This window comes from Corvus cornix, chromosome 1A (assembly GCF_000738735.6).
Source record: "Corvus cornix cornix isolate S_Up_H32 chromosome 1A, ASM73873v5, whole genome shotgun sequence".
NCBI lineage: Eukaryota > Metazoa > Chordata > Aves > Passeriformes > Corvidae > Corvus > Corvus cornix.
Genome location: NC_047057.1, coordinates 64,878,902 through 64,901,509, shown reverse-complemented (window position 1 = coordinate 64,901,509; position 22,608 = coordinate 64,878,902). Strand labels below are relative to the sequence as shown.

Sequence of the window (22,608 nt, the reverse complement as noted above, 5' to 3'; positions counted from 1 at the left end):
TTTCCATGACCAGTGGATGCAAGTGGAGTGGGAAATTCCTGTGCTGAGCTTATAAATTCAGAACTGGTTCCTCTCCAATTACTTGTTACAGCAATAGGAAGAGGGCTTGGGGGAATTTCTTTTACATTTTGAAGTTAAACACTTCCCTCTTTGCAAACATTTCAATAGAGATTTCAAGAATGAGCAGTGTCCGAAACAGTCATTTGGTAGAAGATTCTGGTTGGTATTATCCTGTAAACCAATCTAAGGGATCAATAACTGAGACTTGAAGCTTTAAAATATAGCCAGTTGCACTGCAAATCCATGTGTCTGCAGGGCCTTCTACAGCATCGGAAAACTCAGCCCATTCTGACTTTCATGGAGAGCACGTTGTACCTTTAATTGCTTGTCCTCCAGATACTGAAATAAAATGAAACATACCTCTCCTTTTTCACTCTTAGTTTTATTATAAAAATCAACATTTCATTTGTTACAACTCGGTAATAATTGGAAAGGATTTTTGTACAAGGTTTATATACATTGTACAAGTAAAGCACTTTATTTTACAAAAAAAAAAGTTAGTGAATGAGTGAATAGGGCTGGCCAAATGTTGGCCATTATAATATAAATACATCCTTGCAAAGCACCATCGTACCGAAGTTGATGAACAAGAGACACCAGCTGGCTTTAAGACAATGACAAACAGTGATTAAAGCTTACAAAAAGAACAAACAAAACAAACCAAAAACAAAACGAAGAGTTAAAATCTGAAAGCAGCACCAGATCCTTCACTTGCAAACAAGGCTAGTTCAGCTTAAGCCTGGTGGTATCCTCTTACAAAAAACACTTCCCTTTTCCCTCGCTGACTCTTCCCTGCATGGCTTAAGGCTATAGCCATTTTAATCAGGACTTCAAAGCTGCTCCTGGTTCATTTAAAGAGGGGAACACGACTGCTTTCTAGAGTTTGTAACAATCACCCTGCCCTCCACTAGGACAATCTGTGTCCTGAATAAAGGATGGACACTTTACTTACCCTGCCCTGCACAGTTCTGGTGTGAATCACCCAGTCCCAATAAATGCTACACATCCCTTCCCTTTTTAAAGATGGAGAAGAAAGAAAATTTTGGATCACTACTGTATTTTGACTTCTTTTAGAAAGAGATGGACTGTTTTGCAGCCCTTTTCAGACTGTTAGTTCATTCCTAACTTATTTGCAAGGTTTCTCTGTCACCTGCCAATTAAGTTAAAGGTTATTTTTCAAGCCATACCAACACCAAAATGCAATTTAAAAAATCTCATTGCTAAGAAAGCAATTTCTGAGTAGCAATGCTCAAATTATTTTTGCACTCCATGAGCCAGTTATTTTTCTGTTGCAGAACTAATAAGTAATCTGCTACATGCACAGTACATGTTCAGAAGCAGATTCTGTCACTGACAATATTGTGTGACAAACATGCTCAAGGCAAAACGGTCAGGAAAAGAAAGTGATTGATTACTTCTTAAGAGAATTGAAGAAGTCATCTGATCCAACAGCATGTGTGACCAGGGAGTTCTGTAGTTCAAGCAGATCCCCCCAGAATGGTGCTAATCAATTAATCTGAGATTTGCCAAGCAATCAGGAATGGTAATAATATGCAAGACAGGGGCCTTTTCTTCATCTTAGCACAGCTTTAACTACTTTAAAGCTTAAACTGTATTTAGGACTTGCCAATGAAGCCATCTCTAGAGAATGGGCTGTAATAAATAGAGAAGCAATGCAGAGCTGGAGACCAGAACACCATCAAGGCCCATTAGTGTACTAAACAGGAATGACAGGGATTTTCCACATGCACCTTCACTTGCAGCTGACCATAGCACCTGCCATGTCAAGCAGTTTGGGTGCAATTTTCTTCATCATTACGCTAGGGCTGCAGCAGACTGCTTTCCATGTCCCTACAAAACACAGAGGAGCTTTACTCATCTGCAAAATGGACTCCAAGAGTAGGGGAACAGTACAAAAACTGTGCTTCCTCTCCTGCCTGGCCTGACAGAGTGTTCAATAGTCAGGTGTTCTGCTGTCTGTCGTACAGCCTGGCCAAAAGGAGCCCAGGGTAGGTGAGACACAGCAGGGCAACATTCAGCAGTAGCACTCTGGGAGGCAGGGAGGCTGCATCTGTATGCACAAGAGAAAATAATCAGCTTTGGTAAGTGCCCATTATCAAAGATATGGGTACCTGCACACACACTTGTACATGCACGTGGGGAGGGAAATACTGTGGCAGAAATCCAGAATTTACAATGCAGAAAGTTTCAACTCACAGCAAAATGAATCCTTTGATATCAAATGGCTCACTTACGTATTGTGCACTACTGTAAATATTTCATTTAATGTATGTGCACAGGTTGCATGAATTTATATTCATGGAAACCATTCTTTATTTCAAATGCAAATACCGTGTGAGTGTTCCATTTATTGAATCCAAGTTATTTCCTAAGAAATATCTTGGTATCCAAAAGCAGTGGGGAAATGAGGAGTGCTCCTTAGGAAGGTATGAATTGCACGCAGCATGACATGGCAGGTGTAACTTTAAAAGGCAGGCTTAGGTCTCATTAATGCTGCCATTTAAACATCCAAAGGTCAGTTACCAACAAATTATGCTGTAATGTCCTGTCTTGTTTTTCAGCTATAGTGGACTGTTTCTTTCCAGACTGGGCATGCCAGCTATTCCCATCACCAGACAGCCAGCTAAGAACACTCCCCAAGTGTCTACAGAGAGGAAACAGTACACCCTTCGTCCCTGTGTTAGTGTCCTACTGTACCTGATGCTGTAGGATAAGGACCTTTGTGCTTAACTTGAAGGACAAGGAGCAATTTTCACTGCCATCGGTGAGAACCCACTTCAGCAATCTCCTGAATGGGTGTGTCTGTGTTATCTATGGTCCCAACACCTCAGTCAATTGGAGAAGCAGGAGAAAAGATGATCCTCACTGAGGGAAGGAGAATATGAACCACAGCTGGCTCAGTAGCATAGGGGATCAAAGAGAGTCTCAGTGTTCAGTCTAGGGTTTATCCACTGGGAATGTGTCAGGTGTGGGTACTGGTTGCATCACTGCTTTTGTAATTTGGAGATCTGACCAAGAGGAGCTTCACAGACCACCACCTCTTTCAAAATTTTACTCCAGATTTACTGAGAAAATACATGTATTTGCGAAATCAGATGATAGCTTCCTGCTCAGACGAGGAACAGTCTGTTCTCTATGCTGGGCATTCTCAGTGGAAAACCCCAGCCTGTCCAATTACCCTCTCATGAACCTCCCAGAGGCAGATCACCCAAAATATTTGATGCACAAACTGAAACATCTGTATCAGAAAGACTTGATGAAATCCTACACGGAATTCTATGTCCACCCCATTGACTTCAGTTGGGTTATGTGGATGTAAACCAGCACAGGAGGCAGCACGATCCATATGCAGAGAATGTCTTTCTTCTAAACAAATCTTTGCTGCAATTAACACACAAATTTACCTGCAGGAAGCTCCCTCCAAGGGGCTGCACCAGAAAGAGGATACCACTCCTTAAGCTCAACCATCCTGGAATTTTTCAAACAGAAATTGGCACACTGAGAAAAGTATTTTGCAAGAAGAGACCATTGCCATTGCAGTACAAGCACTTGGACTGAGATACAACAATACAATATTCTTCTGAGTTCATTAGTGCAAGTTTCCACATGTGAACCCCACACGGAATGCTGCACATGAAAAAATGTAAACAACAGAGAAATTCTAATTCTCATCGGTGTGCCAACCTCACCCCCCACCCCGACACACCCGCCCTCCCCCCTTCATATATAGGGTTTCAAGTTCCCTTATAGTTCACAACACCCTCCTCAACATCCATCCTGCTGGACAACACAAGGAAGCTTCTCCACCAGCAAGGAAGAGCCAGAAGAACAGCTACTACAATTCCTAGAAACTTAGAATGAAGCTGGGCAAAAAACCCCTTAGTACACCATCTTCAGAGATCAACAGCAATAGCCTGGAGATCGCCAAGGCTTTTTAAAGTTTCCTCAGGTTTCCTGGACTAGTAGGAAAGGCCCTTTATTTCAGATGGAATCCCAATGATGCCGTTTTCCTTGGAGCTGAAACCAAATGAGGATCCAGTACTCCAGATGAGTGGCAGCTAGCAAGAACAACTTGTCACTAATTTTGTCAACAGCATCAATTGCAAGCCCATGCCATGTTTTCAGATAACTTCTCTTTTAGTTGAAACTGGCTGAGAAAGAAGCAACAGAGAACAATAAAACCCAAAAGGCGCCTCTGGAAAGTTGCTATCCCCATTCCATACCCAAAGGTGAGGAGGCAGGAGGTCCCCAGGACCTTTGTTTTGAGAGAGAAGACTCAGAGGGCCAGTCTGTGAAGAGCACCTTCAGGGGATGTGATGTCAACAGAAGGTGCAAATGCACAATGCCATCTAAGATCAGGTGTACTGTGAGCTCTGCTGCAACAAAACAAATTCAAAGCACTGCACTAGCGTCCAAGAGGAGTTAACAATATCCTAGGTTGCCCCTTAACCTACACAAATAATGTTTTCACTTGATTAAATAGTCTCCCTGTCAAAACCACCACGGTGAGGCTGCTGGGAGAAGGGGCTAAATATGACAATATACAAAAATAGAGATGTGAATATAAAATGGTTTGGTTAAGAATATCTTAAAATTTGACATTCACAGCGGTTAATACTTAAACTCACACCACGCAAAAGAGGAGGTATGTCAAAATCATACTGAGAAAAACTGGCTTTACCTAACACAAAGAAAACACGAGCAGTTAATACAGCAGGGGAACCCCTTCCAATGATCAAAACATCTATTTTTCTTATGGACAGTTGCTCCACTGAAAGTTAAATGCTTCCTTACTAGGAAAAAATAGTATATATATTTATATATATGATTTGTATACTGTGATATCAATATACACTGAAAGTACTGCAAGGATATATTATTCATTTACAGTAAAACTAACAATCCATGGTTAAATTTATAGTTTATAAATATGCTGTCTCTATTATATGTGGTATAAAAATATTTGACATTTTGTGGGCACTAGGTCAAAATAAGATTTTCTTTTTTAAGGGACTAAAAATCATTCAGGTATATGCATATTACCCTTGTCAATGATGTGAGAATCGTACTGACCTGGTACAAAACAGAGTCCTACCATGCTGGCAAAATGAGGAGGGTAATGTATAGCATGATAATCATTGCATGACAAGGCTAATTAGGAGAAAACCTGGCATTTACAGCAGCCCAGTTCTAGCAGTACTTTAAATAGGAGTATCATTAATTTAAGTGACACAGGCAGGAAGAAAGGATGAAGAAGAGATAAGAAAACCTAACCGGGATTAAAAAACAAACTTTAAAATACACCCAACAAAAATCACTGCAATTCCAGAAGCAGGGAGAGAGCTCTAAATGCTCTCATTTGTTAAATGCATTAAGGGAAACCAGAGGTGTATTCATTTTAAAAAGTGTGTGATTGTTTTTCTGGATTCACTGCTACGATTGCTGTATTCCTGTAGAAAACAAAGCCCTTTGTGTAAGGTTAATATCTGTCCTGACTGCGTTTTCAAGTTTAACTTTAGTTGCTGGCCCTCTGCAGAACATAGAGGTTATTTGGCTACTTCCAAGTATCTATGGTATGCTGCTCTGAGACGGACTTCTTTATTATTAATTACTTTAAACATTTTTGGTATTGACAAAACCCACATATCACCTCGCTGGACAAGTAACATATCCCAGTCCTTCCATTTCCTTATGTGCTCAGTCACTTCACTGGATTAAGGCATGTTTTTGTGTTCCATTTGCAAAAATAAAAACTTTTTGTACAAACGTCTGGGTTCTTTTATACAAAAATTTTTCTTCTTATGGCACAAGCAGCAGCTGCTGTTTAAGAAAATATATAAATATCCTTTTTTTTTTTTTTTTAATTCTTCTGTACAAATATCTTCAGTGTTCCTCCGCCCCACATTTAACTGTACACTGTCCTCCCCCATCCTCGGCCGAGAGCTCCCTCCCCCCGTCCCCAGCAGAACCTTTTGTATTTACAGCGCAGAGCGGAGGGCGCGGGGCGGGGGGCTGCCCCTCAGGAGGAGTCGGTGCAGGGGGACGGCGGCGGGCGGGTACAGGTGGTGCGAGTAGCTGCGCTCGGTGTACGGGGACGGCGGGCAGCTCTCGCAGTTCTCCTCGGCCGACAGGTACTGGCTGCGCGGCGTGGGCGGCGGCGGCACCGGCTCCGAGTCGTAGTTGAGGTCGCTGGTGTAGCCCTTGGCGGCGGCCGCGGGGAGCCGGCGGCTCGGGGCGTAGTCGCTGTCGCACACGTCCGTGCTGCAGGGCGTCGTGGGCGGCGCGAAGTGCCGGTAGCTGTAGGGCCGGTAGCTGCAGCGGGGAGACGGAGGGGGAAAGGGTCATTCTTCCCCCTTTCCAAGGGGGATAAGCCAAGGTGGAAACAGAAAGCAGGTCAACCTCTGAAGTGGTGCACAGCATCTCCTCTCCTAACTTCCCTGCAGAAGGCTCCCCTTCCTGCTTCAGCGTCAGGCACATCACAGCAACAGGTGGAAGGGATGCCAGTTTCTTTATTAATTATCTAACTCATAAAACTAACTAATTTTAGCTCTAAGCAACTCGTCACAAATTTCTGATGTGCTGCTTTACTCATAGAAGATTCAGTTTGTGCTCAAAACTGCTGGAATTGGATAGTGTGCCCTGTTTTGTGAAAGCATTCTATTATCGCATTTGGGTTAAATTAATCCATAATGTTGTGGGTGCCCCATCCTTGGAAGTGTTCCAGGCCAGGCTGGACAGGGCGTGGAATAACCTGGTCTAGTGGAACGGGTCCCTGCCCATGGCAGGGGGTGGAACTGGATGGGCTGATGTCCCTTCCCACCCACTGCATTCTGTGATTCCAAGATCACTGGAGAACCCAGGCTTGCTGTGTGCTAAGTGTTTCTCAGTCTCCAGGTGTTTCCAGTGACCCCAACACTGCCTGCTCAGAGATGCAAAGAGCACCTGCAAGAGCTTTTGTTGTGCCACAGAAAGGAGCAGTGGCTGAGAACAGTCTCTCACACAACAGGCTCCCTAAGGACTTAATTGAGGTAGAAAAAGTTGCTCCTAAGACAGCGGGGCAGGAAGGGCACCAGTGTGCAAGTGTCTGTGTAATACCTGTGTTGCAATTATGGAGAAGATAATTCTGTTTCCATTATGCAGTTTCTAGATACTAACTTCCAAGGCTAGACAGGAGGACTGAAAATTACCTGGCACATTCATAGCACTCAGGAGAAGCATTCCTTAGAGAAGTAACTGGGATGACATTCTCAAACGCTGCTACCACAAAACATCTTTTAAAATGAGCCCAAGATAGTTTCAAGGAAACAAATTAGAAAGGGAAATGCATGGTAGCTACAACTCCCAGCATCACAGTAAGTGGTTGGGGACACATGGGGATGCAGTTCCTCTATAGTCAAGTCAAAATATTAGGAAAGAAGCAAGATCAGAAGCAGCAAGACCAGCGTTTATTTTTGGATGGGGGAGCATTTGGAAAACATTGAAACCTATGCTACATCCCTAATATCATTTATAATACTAAAAGTCACATCAGCTAACCAGTGATCAGCATGGGCCATGGTGGTGCCAGAATTTGGGTTTCTTTCATTAGAAAATTACTTATAATTTAAAAAGATTTTTCATATGGCTGCAAGGGATCATTATAAACATTTGGTCTGACCTTCTGCACAACAGAGGCCATATTTGCTGCTAATGGAGAAGAGATGTCTGTTCAGCCCCAGAGACCTCATTATCCAAAGCCCCCAAAGGCTCAGCGTTAGGGAGGCACATCTTTCAGACAAATCCAGCACTCTCTTCTCACTGACCATATCTACTGGTGATTTGGGAGGGGAACCTTTACACCCTTGGGTAGTAGGGGTCTGTTCCTCTATTTTTTGGTAACTTGTTATAAAATAACAAACCATCAGCATTCTTACAGGGAAAGTAAGAAGGATACATTCAAACAGAGAAAATGCATGCCCATAAATACTAGTCAAGAGAAAATAAGCAAAAGGTTAGCAGTCTTTTCCAGACATTAACCCTTAATATGTTGAACTTGAAATTCTGTGCTTTATCTAGACCACAGTGTTACTTCTGACCTTACTTCTGGCCTTTATACTGCCAACCTTTCCTCCACAGAGTGTTTGCTTCTAATTTCTGATACTCACATAACAAATTATTTATGGCAGAAGCCTAAAAAAGGGCAGGGTTCACTCCGGGTAAGTTTTTTTGGCTCGGAATACTCATGGTACTGCATTTCTTTTGGCATGTAGCTAGCTTTGTGATGAGTGCTGTCATTGCCCCTAAGGAATATACCCGAGGGATGTACCACTACCCACTTAGTTGTATGATTTACCTCAAACAGTGCTGCACTTCTACCCAGGCAGCAGTGACATGATACATGTGAGCCCATTTAAGCACTAGTTTAGTGCTTGCAGAATTAGGGCCTTTGATTGTAATTCTTACGGAGCAGAGGCTGCCTTTATTCTGCATTTTCTACACTAACTGCTTTGATCCTGACAGAAGATACTGTAATAGTAATTACCTGTAGGATCTATGAGTGGATGGGCTGTTTGAAGAATAACCAAATTCCATGGTATAGTGTGAACGTTCAGTAGCTGGTGATGGTGGCGGGTTCAAAATCTAAGGTGTAAGAAAGGAAAAAAGCCACTGTTAAAAAGGAAAGATACAAAGGAAACTTGAGAAAACACCGGTTTATAATTTTTCTTTTTAGTACTGTCTAATAGGAACCTTAAGTAAAGAACTGCATGCATAGCCCCATAGCCCTTCCAACAAACACAATTTTTCCTCTGTTTATTCCTCAGTTCTTTAGCAGACCCTGGAAATGCCATTTGCTGCCATTTCTATTAGCTACTACTGAGCTCTTCTCAAAAAATGCTGACTGCTGTGGCTATTTTGACATAGCCAGTGCTGAAAAGTGAAGTTGCAGCCAGCTGTTCAATACTAGATTGTCACTAGGGATACCACTGCCTGAGGCAAACTGGCAGATCTCTGAGCCTGCAGGCTGCAGTCCCCAAGTATTGCTCTGCTTGTAATACTTGCAGCATGCTGGCCAAGGCAAGCATTCCTTCCCTATGCAGGCATGTTCTTACTCCATGCATTTGGATTAATTTAAAGCTGATTTAAAGCCTGATTTAAATTGGTTGATTCTCAGAACTGAAAACAGACAGTTGAAGATTCCAGCCTTCACTGACCACGCATGGGACTCTCTAACACTAGGGGTGGCTTGGTGAGCTCTGCAAGAATATCCAAACCAACCACCACAGATGCTGGAAGTGAAGAGACAGGGAGCCCTCTAGGGCTGGTACCAACTGTTACACAGCAGCTAGTGCAGCACACTACGCATTTGTGATGGAGGCATGTTATGGAGCTGCAAAACACTTGTTTACTTATTTATCTGTCACTTTTAAGACACATGACACAAAGCTTCATTTTAATTCCTTGAAAGGTCTATACAGAATCAACCTTAGTTTTACCTTCAGAGGCACATGGCAGAGTATAATGAAAGGAGATCTCTCTGCCAGAGCTGCTCAACATCTACAGGGATTTTTTTCATCTCCCCTGACATTTAATCTAACATCTTTTTTCCTGGCACTGAGCTCTCTCACAACTTTTTTAAATTAAGAGAAAATTTCTAGACCATTTTGGAAAAAGACAATCCTCTTCCCTTTCAAAATCACTTACTCCATATTCAAACAAGTTTATTAGGCTAGAATTCTAAATCAAAACATTAATCTGTCAATTGATTAACCTTTAGAAAGACACTGTCACTTCCCTGAAAGTTATTAAAGGGTTATGAATAATAGAATGACTTACTGGAGGAAAGTAAGTGCCTTTGGTACTTGAAGAACTACTGGAGGAGGCTCCAGTAACGTGGGCCCTGTCATAGGGTGGGCCACTGCTCCCTCCCATAATGCTGAGGGAGCTGATGACAGATTTACCTCGAGACATACCTGAAGAACAAAGATGTATGTCAGTATTCAATTCTTCCTCAATTCACAGACGAAAGGAAGCTTAAAAAAATAATCTGGAGGACAACAGCAATATAAGCACAACTTGCAAACCCAAAATTAATTATCTTGGTATTAAAACCAAATTATATTCCGATAGGAACCTGCTGGATCTACAAGCCACAAGTTACAGTACATATTTAATCAATACATACAGAAGCAATGCATATTAATGAAATGAAGTGCAATGTAGTGGTTAAGTTTGACTTTTTAAACAGTAGTAGCATCATGTGCTTGGACTGGAAAATTCAGCGTTAAGTAAAATAAACTGAGACCACAGTTATTGCTGGTCATTACAGACTTGGAAAGAAGTCTCACAAGCATACAAACTCAGTCTACAAACCTACCAAGAATGATTACATGATGTTTGAAGTCTCATGAATATAACTCTGTGTAACTTTACCCTGTACTTTTGTGACACTTTGCTGGTGCTACAATAGCCCAAAAAGGGGATTCTTAGTAGCAAAAGAAGAAAATGGACAGTGAGTGCATTTATTTGAGCTTAGGTTCTGCTAAGTACCTAAATGCTCGTGAACAGCACGGGTAAAATAGCAGTTCATTATTCTAAAGAAGGATGGCAGCAAGCCTTGGCAGTCCTGGCTTCCCACAGCTTCCAAGAACTGTGCATCTGGAGCAGACATTTGCTGAACATCGATGCACAGTATCCTCAAGTACAGCTGTGGGGTGCCAAAGACAAGGATCACCGCCTTTACTTACCAGGGAGAGACCCTGACAGAGAGCTGGGGTGAGGCACATAGCCCAGAGGCACCGAGGCTGGCCCGTGCACCACATAATCATTGGTCATGGTTTCCCCATCCCCCTTCATGCGTGGGCACAGCACTCTCTGGCAGATGAAGTACATTGCTCCCACCACGAAGACTGTAAGGATCACACCAATGATGGAGCCTATGGTGTTGTTGGGCTGTGGTGCAGGTTCCTCCGTTGTGTCTAACAGGCAAAAGAAAAATTGGTCCATATAAGTTTAGTCCAACATCAGTTTTTCTTGCATCTTTCCACTTTCCTCCTCTTCTGTAGGCAGACAACAACTTTCAAACTAATATATGGGAGGAAAAAATTGGTCCTAGGACAGGTCTGTTCAAAGGCTCTGAGTGTCCATATGGGCTACCTGCAGCCTCCAAGATGACCTCCAAACATGCCATGAGGTTTTTCAGATCACAGATAACAGGAAATGAGCAGTACATGCATGTGCAGGGGGAGTGATGAACCAGGCCCTGCTCTTGCTTCAGGCTGACAAGCAGAGCTCTCCTTTGAACGTGATGAACAAGACCTGCAACCACGACTCCAGATGACACTGTGCAGGGGACTCCTCTTCTGCTTTTTCTGTCACTGAGGATGACAACAACTGCTTTTCATGTCACACCTCGGTTATCCCTCAGTGTAACAGACTGGCACTCCCTTTTCTCAGCAGTGTAACAATCACTTATGGTGCATCACCCTGACTGTTCAGCAGTGATGAGTTTTGGGTTTGCTGCTATTTATTAAACTTCCTAAACTATTCCACATCTGACCCACCCTTATGGTTACAGATACAGCTGAGCATCAGCCTGAGAGGTGCCATCTTATGAGGAATCTGTACCCAAAACAATTATTCAACAGTCGAAATGAGTCTCTTTCCCCACAATACCAATTCCAAGCAATGACATTTTCTGGGAATAACTGACAACCCCCTGCCTGTGCTCATGAATTTGACAAGAAAGGCAGACTTTAAAGTATTTTCCTGTTCTAGTCAGTGTTTTACATCTTACGCATTACTGAAAGTTTTTTCCTCAACACATTTTCTTCTTCCTGAACACCAAACCCACACCTGAACCAGCTTGTCAGAGTCTACAGAGATAAGTAAACAGACTTCTGATCATAGTGAAAGAGGGATGGTGACAACTGCCATCTTATTCTGGGTGGGCCAATTTTCCAACCTGTTACAAAACTGGAGAACATATAAACTCTAATAAAGGGAACTACATAAGCCTTGTGATAATGTCACTAGTAACTTGGTAGCATGACAGAACATCTCCTATTACTCCTTCTTAAGATCAAGGGTCCAACTCTGGCTTTGCATTTTCAAGTTATGTGTGTGCCAGCTGTGTTATATGGATCTCTAACACAAGACAAGATGTCCGTATTTGCAATTTCTTTTAAAGCACCAACAGTGAAAATGAACTTTCGATTTGGAATTTTAAAGGCAGTAGTTTTCTTGTACAGCCCTGGAGATTTCAAGGTAGGGAATATCATATGTTACAAATCAGAAATCAAGCTCAGAATTACATCTTTTCAAGATAAAAAGGGAAATTTTAGAAGGTTTACTCTATAAACAGAGTGCTCCTCTGATTCTAAAAGCACCTGCTATTAATTCTCTGGATGAGAAAATCATGAAGCAGAGAAGTTATATATGAAAGCCTCATGCCAACAGATTTTTTTTAACATTGCACCAACTCAGCATGCTAACATTATAGTAAAACAAACCTTTTACTTATTTTAAAATTTTAAAGAGGTAAGAAGAAAAATAACTGGCATTCTCTGCCTCAGAAACTACTTGTACAGAATACTAATTATTGCTGTTATTCCTATTCCACCACACTGCGGATTAATCGCATGACAGCAGTTATGAGGAGAAGCATTAATTCTGGGAACAACTAATTCAGTGTGCTTGGCAGAATAAAATCTAACTCATAGGAAAGGTGAGAAACAAATTTGGGATGCTGCAACCGAATCTTCATTCTCAGGCAGTACACTTACAGCATCCTTGCTCATCGGAGCTGTCACTGCAGTCCAGGTTGTGATCACACTTCTTGCTTTTCCCAATGCACTGCCCACTGGCACAGCGGAACTGATCCGTTAAACACAGCACTGCAAAGAACCCCCACACCAACAGTCAGCATCAAAACCTTCTCTTGAAAATCATTAAGAAATAAAGACACCAAAGCATACAATCAAGAGTATCTTGGGAGAGCTTGGAGTGCTGCAAGCTTCATTTCTGGAAGTAGCCAGTGGCATACAAAGTCCCTCACACGAACCACGCAGAGCAAGTGACTCAGTGTTCTGTTGAGGATAGTGCACCCTGGCACCGGGGCCTTACTGCCTGCTTACAGTAAGAACACCACAAGATGAAGTGACTTCATCTAAAATAACTCAGAGGCCATTGAGAAGACAGGCACTTATCCCAGGACATGGTTATTGCAGTATTACTATAGGAATCTCCAACCCTAAGCATTTACTGTAATGTAAGAGAGAAGAATTAAGTTATGAAAAAGAAATCTGCCAAACCATGATAATAAAATTATTTAAGAAAGATAAATGTGGTTTCTAAATGTCCTTGTGCTCTTCCTGTAAACCAGACAACTCCTCAATCATGAGACAATATATTTCACTTGATATTACATTTTTAAACTGAAATGAAGGACAGAATACAAAACTGAAGCTTTGCCAGTACACTGAAAAAATAAAAGGTGCTGCAGGCAAGGTGCCGGCTGCTGATGTTTACACATATTCCTACCTCCTGTTTCTCATAAATCCAGAAATACTTTTTGTCTTCAGCTGAATTAAGAAGTTAAACTAAAGGCTTTTCTGATTTGTAATCAACTTGAATACTCTCAGCAACAGGGCCACTTTGAAGGTGATAAACAGCCCCAGTCTGACATCTCCAGTTGCTGGATGACAGCTGGGAAGTTAACTTGCACAACACATTTTCAGATGTCAGCATCTCAGCTGGCTAACAATCACCTTTCAGCACACAGGAGTTTCAGCTCTATGTTTTTGTTTGAGATGGAGCACATCTTTCAGAAAGAACTTTAGCCTTGATTTAAAGACATTTCAACAGTCTCCACAAAGAAGGAACATGCACTGAAAGGATATAAAGAAGAAGCATCCTTTCAAGCTTATAAGTTGTCCCTGCAACTCTTCACTATGTCTGCAGTAGGGAGAGGGTAAGTTTGCTCACATTTCATGTTGTGTAATGGTGGGGCAGTTCAGATTCCACCAGCAAAACCTGTCCTTTCCAAAATGAACTTAATTCTCATTGTGCTGGCAACAGCACTTCCCTCTGTAATAATGGCTTAAATACTCACTTTTGCTGTGCTCTATGGGAAGAAGTAGTCTCCAGAAATATCATCTGTCTCTCACTCCTGCCTACTCAGAAAAGCTCATTTTGTTCAGGTATTGTAAAATAAACAATCCCAAAACCTTTACTCAGTACAAGGTACACAAAAAGCTATGACAAGGATTTGCTCCACTCTGTAGTTCACTCCCAGATCCTAGGTTTTTAGAGCTTAAAATCATGCCATTTTTGACAGTACTTTTCACAAACAGCATTTAAGCTATTTGACAGAGATCACTCTTAATTTCCACTTCACAGGTAGAGAACCAAAAGCATGGAGTTATAAAATAATTTCCATTTAACAGACCAGTTTAAAAACTAGCAGAACCTTGGATCTTTTCAAATCCTACTCAGCAGTAACACTGGTACTTATCCCAGTGTCCCTATGACAGGTATATTTCCATCACACTTGGCAGTATCCTCCGCACCTTCGCAGTTCTTCTCGTCCGAGTTGTCCTGACAATTTGCTTCCCCATTGCAGCGCAGGGCACTGTCTATGCACTGTCCACTCTCACACTGGAACTGGCTGTCAGAGCACACCGGGCAGTTCTTCTCGTCACTGTGGTCTTCACACTCAGTGAACCCATCACAGCGCCAGGCCACCGGGATGCAGTCAATCTCACCTGTGAAACAGGTGAACTGCTGAGGGGAGCATGTTGGTGGTTCTTTGAAAATCAAGCAAACAAACAGAAGTTAAAAATCCAGGTGAACAAACAGCAGATTGGGACAGGTAAGGACAAGAGCTCAGCTGCTTTCCTCTATCAAAGCAGCTGATGAACAACATGCCACATCATAAGGTAACTTCCACAGCCACTTGTGCAGACCTTGAACCCCGTGTGACTGATGCAGGCTCACATCAACAGGAGCTTGACAGATGAAGAACAAGAAGAACAGAGAAACGTGCACACTCAAAACACAGTTATTTTCTTCCCTTCCCACTTAAGGCTCTTACACCCTTCTCTTAGTAAGTCTTCAAATCAAAGTCATCATACTCTTCTACTCCCCCTTTCCTACAACACCACTGTACACACAGCCAATTGCTTACTCTCTTTTTAATGTTTGACAGTCATTGCATAGAAGATGTTAAAAGGATGTAATGTGCTGCAGATGGATGCACTGTGAGTCAGTGTCTAGTTATGTGCCCTTGACAGCTCTGTTCAGTCAAAATTCTTTTAAAACAAAAAACTGCTCCATCTAGTCAAGTTCCACTACCTCAACACATCTGTTAGCTGTTACTTAACATTTACTACACTAACTGTTAATCTCGGGCAGTAAGTGTGGATTTTTTTCCCTTTTTTTAATCCCCCTTTCCTCCCCCAGCTTTTTGGCCTGCTATTAAACTTGCTCTGAGAAAATATCTGGATTATGTTAGCTCTTGTTCCATTGTGAGACCACACGTCGCCTCGATGGCGAGATGATTGCATAATAAATCCATTCAGTCTGGTGGCACAAAGAGATCCAAGCACCAAAGTGCCTGTCCTCTCCCCCATTCCAACCCCACCCCTGGAGACACCAGGGTGTGGGCTACAGTGGCCATATCGCCATGGAAGGAGGCAACTTGCGCTTCTGGGACTGCAGTTCAGAAAGACACGCACAGGGTGAGCTTGGGGACAACAACAGAGAAGAACAAAACAGCACAGACAGTGCGATGTGCCAGAATGTGAGAATCTACCACTGCCTGAAAAGGGAGAACGTGGGGAGTGACAGCAAAAAGTAATAAAAATCATACAATTAAAGAATCGAGTTGAAATAATTCAGTAGTCTTAAGTAGAAAGGGTGAACAGAAATCCTTATTCAACAGTTAGAGATTTTTTCCTCTTCCCTTACTCCTTCTCAATAGTTGCAGATTTAGCTGGAGGGTGGAGGGAAAGAGATGAGTCTGTACAGGTGTGTAACAGCACCTGGTGCACTGTCACATTCCTTTGGCTCAGAAGCCACCCCTGAGGATGGAGACCCTCCCCAAGCCCGAAGCTGAGAGCCAAGTGACACAGAACTTGGGAAGGACTCACCTCCACAGGACAGTTCATCCTGCAGCAGCACCAGGTGCACGGGGCAAGAGCAGCGTGTGGTGCCGTCCCCCTTCACAATGCAAATGTGGGAGCAGCCACCATTATCTTGAGAGCAAGGATGTTGTCCTAGGATTTTAAAAATAAGAAAGACAGAGATTGGTAAGAAATCCCCACCTATTTTATGACCTTTCAGTCATTTCTTCATTCCCCTCTAACCCCTGGGGAGAGGATTACTGAAAAATCTCTGTAAAAGTTGTATTTTGTTGTGCATATTTCTCCCTTTACACACATCTATAATTGTAACACACATTGGTAACACTCCAAGATCTGAAACTACTGTAAGAATTTGTACTAAAACAGTACTCAAAGCATTTTGCTTCTTGTGAGAGGCAGCATTAGTTCTCTGCAGTGAAGAGTAGCATTAGTAATACAAAAAGATGTCTTGGATTCCATACTTCATTTTCTCTACCAAAGACCATTAAAAAAGTAAAGTTTTCTAATTTATGAATTCTGAAGTTTCCACGCTGTCTCTCAAACTCAAATTAACATGCTCTAGATAAATATGTCTCTTCATTTTAATGTTTAATAAGGACAACATACTTCTCTTGGAACTCCTGACAGATTTACTGAGATTAATAGCACACGAAACTAGTAATAGTCTGCACTGATGTTTTAATTAAACATCCCCAGACATTTTTCTACATATTTCTCCAAGACATGCACCACAGCCTACCAACCAAGCCTATTTCCTCCAGGATGACAGCAACTCCACTGGTTTAACCATCCACCTCCCATCATTTCAAGCATGTCTGTGTGGGGAAAGGCCCAGTAAGCAAAAACTTCTAAAAGTGCAGCCATGATCAACACAAATTGCTATTTAATACACACTTCCTTTGTGCAATGCAACATTGCTCTTCTGCCATTCACTTTCAGTATGAAATACCACCACCAAGAATTGTTCAGTCTGCCTTCAAGGTAGGCAGTCCACTGAAACACTTACAGCTAGTGACAGGCCCTGAGAGCTCTGCTTGCCTAAACAATGAACACCCAATAGCAATGCACTAGCATGATCCAGAAAGTCTTCTGCTAAGGGTAACAGGATGTTTCCACTGTGCCTAGAGACACTCATATGCCAGGTGCCTGGATGGGACTACCAATCAAGTTGTCATCAGCAACAAAACACGATGCTGGGGTTGTGATAGATTTCCAGTCCACTGCCAACTGCCTGAAGGAAACAACCTAACAGCACCAATACTAACTTCTGGCCCCTTCCATCTGCACTGATGTTGATCAGCAACAAGGCACAACAGGCTCGTGTCTCTTGGCTCGAGTCTCGCAGGCCCTGTTTGCACCTGCAGGCAGGGATTGCACTCACTGTACTCCTGCAGGTTGAGTTCCTTCACAGCATGGATGTCACTGAGTTGCGCAATACGAGCCTGGACCTTTGTACGTCCTTCTCGACCGGTCATATCAATCTTTTCAATCATCTGCTGCTGCCTGTCAATCCAGTACAGCCAGTTCTCAAATACAGTTAGTCCCACAGGCTGCAAGATATTGGAGTCTTCCAAAACAATCCGGTTAGCACCTGCAGAAGGGAGAGAGTGCTTTGGTTCAACTAGAAAAAATTGAAAGACTATCAGAAACATCTCCTACACGACTCACACCATTATTTTTCACTACTTTTATGCTACTGGATAAGCCTACCATAAAACCCCAAGCAATCCAAGCAATCCTGGGTCCTCTGATCCAAGACTAATGCATTTTGCAGACAGGTGATCAACTTTTTTTTCCGCTTTTACCAAGAAGAGAGCTTTTGTGCTAAAACACATCTAGTGTACTTAAGAAGCACCTGGAGTTGGGGGCTCATCTCTCATGAGCCTTTCCAGTCTCTTATCAATATGATGGAAATTGGTAGTTCTTTTCATTCTTCTTTCCCTTTTTGGAGAGATTAATTGCTTTGTCTTGCCATACAACAGGGAATAAGAAGATGGATTATTGGCTTCAGCTAACCCGTACAAGATAAAATCCAAGTGAAAGCAGGGTAATTAGGGCTTCTCACATGAATTATGAGATTAACACTTCTGACTTCCTCATGTTCTTTTCTTTTCAGCTATGCTGCCTTCACTAAGCTATTAGTGCTAGATTGGGAATGCTCCTTTCTTCCTAGCAAGGACTTACTTTCCTGAGTTCCTTTAGCAATCACCAGGAGCAGACAAGAAGCTTTATACCTCTGAATAGCGGTTGTTGATTTTTATGCTAGATTTTCTGGCATTAAATACAGTCAAGAGCGACTGTCACTTTTCATGGTTAACTCTCCACACAAACAGAACACGGTCAACAGTTCTTTTAAAGGTATCACTAAAGTTTGTCCGAAGACAGTGAAGACTTTGTAACACACAGAAGAAAAATGTTAGTCAAAACCTGAGGGTTCATTAACAGTCAAATGTCTGTGAGTTTATCAGATTCTGAGCACAAAATTACTTGTGAACACACAGAATCTGCTTCAATTTTGAAAAGCTGAAACAGTATCACACAAGTCAAGCTAAAGCTTGAAAATCTGCCTCTAAATCCTGATACTTCTGATGCCTGAGCTCACTGCTGTGCTTATTTTTCAACTTTTACTACAGCAAACGAGCTTTTCATTGTTCATCCATAGAATGATTTCCAGTAAGTTTTTATATTTTTGTTCTGTAAAAATATACTGGAATAACTGAATACCAGGGGAAAAAAAATCTACCACGTCTCTAACATACCCACACATGAAAACCTAACAGGACAAAAGACACATACACTTCACTATTTTATACTTTGAATAAGTTCTATCCCTCTCCGCTTTGTTTAGTAGCAAGAAGGCCTTTTTTGCTTGTTGAGAATTTAATCAATGGTATGTCAATGATGATGACTTAGACACAAATTCATCTATGAAGAATGTATTTATCTCCTTTTCACTAAATGCACAGAGAGCTCAGAAGTTAAGTAACCTTCCAAACATTTACCAAGTGGTAAAACCTGAAGCAAAACATGGAAATTCAAATCAGCTAGGCTGGGCTCTCCCCACCACTTTGGAGCAACACTCGCAATGATCTGATTAAGAAAAGATGTTGATGAATTCTGAAGGAGGTTATACCCAGACTGATGTAGAAATTAACAGACTGAGTGATGTAAGTCAACCTAAAGAACTGCAACCATCTATTAAACCCCAATAACATGACTAATACTGTAGGGAAAAGGTAAGAAACAGAAACCTGCACCTTGCCGAATAACGTTAAGCTGGGAATAGGGCAAAATGCAAAGATGACAGGAAGGAATACAAAACCTAAGACCTTCACCTACCCCAGTGGAGTCTGCACATGCTCTGCCATGTCCACATCAATCAGCATGGCACTTTGCCGTATGTTCCTAAAGCTCTGATGCTTAATAGTTTCACTCCCTTAATGTCTTAATCTTTCTTTTAAATATTTGTGACCAAGTGTGACTGACTATTTCTGACTAAACTGAGACACTAAAATCCCTTCTCCCATAAACCAGCAATGAAACCTGAAGCTGACTCATCAGGGTGCTAGTCTCCTTTATTGGCAATGTCAGATGAAAGGGAGACATAATTAAGAGGAGTTTTGTCTCCTGGCATCACCATCCCCTTTCCAGCAATACCTTTTACAAAAACACTTAAAACCAACCAAATAAATACAAAAATCAGGACACACCCATAGCTCATTCTGTTTCCAAATAAAAATGACTTAATTCCAGAATCAATAGACATTTCCAAATCACACTAATTATTCTGGAATAGAAGAACTAATTTCCAAATAGTTTCCATGGTAGGGAGCTAATTCCAGTCATCTTTTCATAAACAACCCCTTAATCATGTGAAGAATCTGGTTAACTTCAATAGATCTCCCATTTGGGCAGAATAACCAAGTCCTAACTGCATGCCTGAAGGACAGGGAGGAAAAGAAGGACTACATCACACAAAAGGCATTCTAGCTGTCCTTGTCTTTATGGGTACTGGCATCTACAGAATTAACAGAGCAAGAGACTGAATGTTTTTAAGAAACTAACATGCAGAAAAATTACTCTGCTGGTCAAAAGAGCTTATTAATCAGCATTCCTAAGCACAGGAATGCATCTCAGCAGTTAGCAATTTATTGTGGTGATTATAGCACTCTATTTGTGGTGCAAATGCCAAAAAGCAAGAGAGGTTTTGGAACGGTTATTCTTCATGCTCTTCAAAATGTGGTGAGCTTTTACTACACAACATTGGTGATCCAACAGCCACATCTTTAAGGAAAAAAAAAAGCAGAATCACTAAACCTAGACTGAGTTAGAATTTAGACCCATCTCCTTCTCTGGTGTCCTAATTTCAGGAAGATAACAGACAAAGAGAGAAATAAAGCACGTGTAATATTCTCCTGCCTCTTACTCTACTCATGCAAACCCTCGATCTGGGACAACTTGGAATGTACCAAGTAACACCACAGCACTTCTTTTTTGTTCTTTAATAATTCACTAAGTCAGGTTATGTCTTGCATTTTGAAACAATAAACAATCAGGATATCACAGTTCATTAGTGATCCTGAATCCTCCAGTGACACACCACTGAAAAAAATTACTGTCTTTCTGAGCTTTAATTCCAACCATCTAGGAAAAACATTTTCCAAAACAAAAGCTTATTCTAGGAACTTAACAAAAGGCTGAAAATCAGAGTGGCGTCAATAGGGTTACATGCTGCTACTTTGAATGAAGGTACCATGTCATAAGTGGAAGACATTACCACAAACATTAGTGCAAATTGTCATAACTCTTGTTAAGTATTCAACTCTCACTTCCAGCAACAACATCCAGCCCAGTCTGTATCACGAATTAGTACTGATGCTACAAGAGGCAGCTGAGCTGATCCAGCAGTTTGATGGATCATGCTAGTACATGAAAGACATTTGCCTTTCTCACACAATCTGGACCATATGATTTTACCCTCTTCTCTTGCTCCCCTTCTGGTTGCTTGCTGGACTCTTTCCTGAACCAATTCAGCTTTCCAAGCCAACAGAACACTATTCTCTATTTGTCTTCTTCTGTATAATCTTCTTAGGTTATTGTTAAGTGGGCTAAATCAACTCATAGAGGAGGTCAGACAAGCAGCATAACCAATCTCAGGGAGCAGGCAAAGAGAATCCCATATCTGGAAGAGTGAGTTTTTTGTCTTCTGAGGACAGAAAGAGGTTAGATCTGCTCTATCCTTCTCACATCTTTTCACCCCAAATGACAGGTACATAAGTAACCTGGACACCTGCTGCTTTAACTCTGCAGGAGACATTTTTCCACTAACAGGGAACTTTCCTCTGATTGACAGATTACTGCACCAAAAGCAATGCCTTTAAAAACAACCCTTTCTCTCCTCTTTTCAAAACTGCTGCAATTTATTTGTCAACTAACTTTGGGAAACCACACAAAGGTTTTGCAGTGAGAAACTGAAGTAAATAGCATGTGTAGCAATTAATAATGCAAATCACAGAGTCATGAAACTGTAAAGACGCTGCATGAATCATGCACATTCCCTGGCTGGGAATTCAGGGAGAGATTAGAATCATAGTACAGACTGTTTATAGTAGGAAGGAAAAGATGACACCTTTCTCTGCATTCCCCCACACCCACACCACACAAATGAATCACTGAATTAAGGTGCTACTCTACCTGAAAGGTCACTGCTTTCAATTCTGCGCAGATCTGAGTCAGCCCAGAACAACTTGCCCAGCTGGCTGTCAATGGCTAAGGCGATGGGCTTGCTCAAACCGCTGAAAAAAAGGACTTCTCGCTCAGTTCCATCCAATGCTGCTCTCTCAATTTTAGGAGACCTCTCCTGGAGGTTGGTGAAATACATGTATCTGGAACAGGAATGATTAGAGGAAAAAAATTTATTTGATCTTTCCACATTTTTGCTATAATCCAAGACATCTTAACAAATGTCAAAGTTGTTTTTCATTCTGACAAACAGAAAACAAGCTGCAGCAAGAAAACAACTTGATTCTTAAAACCTTGGGCCTGAATTTCCCCACATACCCTTTCTCTGGATTCACCACAATGGCTCTGGGCCTATCCTGATCCCCCTTGAGCACCACTCCCATGGGTCTCCCATCCAGGCGTGTCACGTTGATGACGTTGGTAGCCTCACAGGTCCAGTAGATGTAGCGGCTGTAGATGTCAATGCTCAGGTCGTAGGGCTGCATATCCAGGTTCTGATTGGGAACTGGACTTGTCACAACAGTGAGGCTCTGCAAAGGAAAGAGAAACAACACACAGCAGAAGATTTAATCTTAATCTAATGTGAATAACTTTATTTGATATGGATGCACCATGTCTAACTACTGCTTAGAAAAAGGAGACAGCCAAAATATTACCACGAAGT

General features: G+C 41.8%; 1 protein-coding gene across 1 annotated transcript in view; it reads right to left on the bottom strand.

Moving 5' to 3' along the window:
- Positions 1 to 423: 423 nt before the first annotated feature.
- LRP6 (LDL receptor related protein 6) overlaps positions 424 to 22,608 on the bottom strand; it is a 122,621-nt gene continuing 100,436 nt past the window's right edge. Inside the window, 11 exon segments of the mRNA XM_039570654.1 lie at positions 424 to 6,133; positions 6,135 to 6,393; positions 8,603 to 8,700; positions 9,895 to 10,031; positions 10,806 to 11,036; positions 12,843 to 12,953; positions 14,628 to 14,864; positions 16,209 to 16,334; positions 17,584 to 17,793; positions 21,897 to 22,087; positions 22,263 to 22,474. Coding sequence (XP_039426588.1) covers positions 6,101 to 6,133; positions 6,135 to 6,393; positions 8,603 to 8,700; positions 9,895 to 10,031; positions 10,806 to 11,036; positions 12,843 to 12,953; positions 14,628 to 14,864; positions 16,209 to 16,334; positions 17,584 to 17,793; positions 21,897 to 22,087; positions 22,263 to 22,474 — 1,845 coding nt within the window. The 3' untranslated portion in view covers positions 424 to 6,100.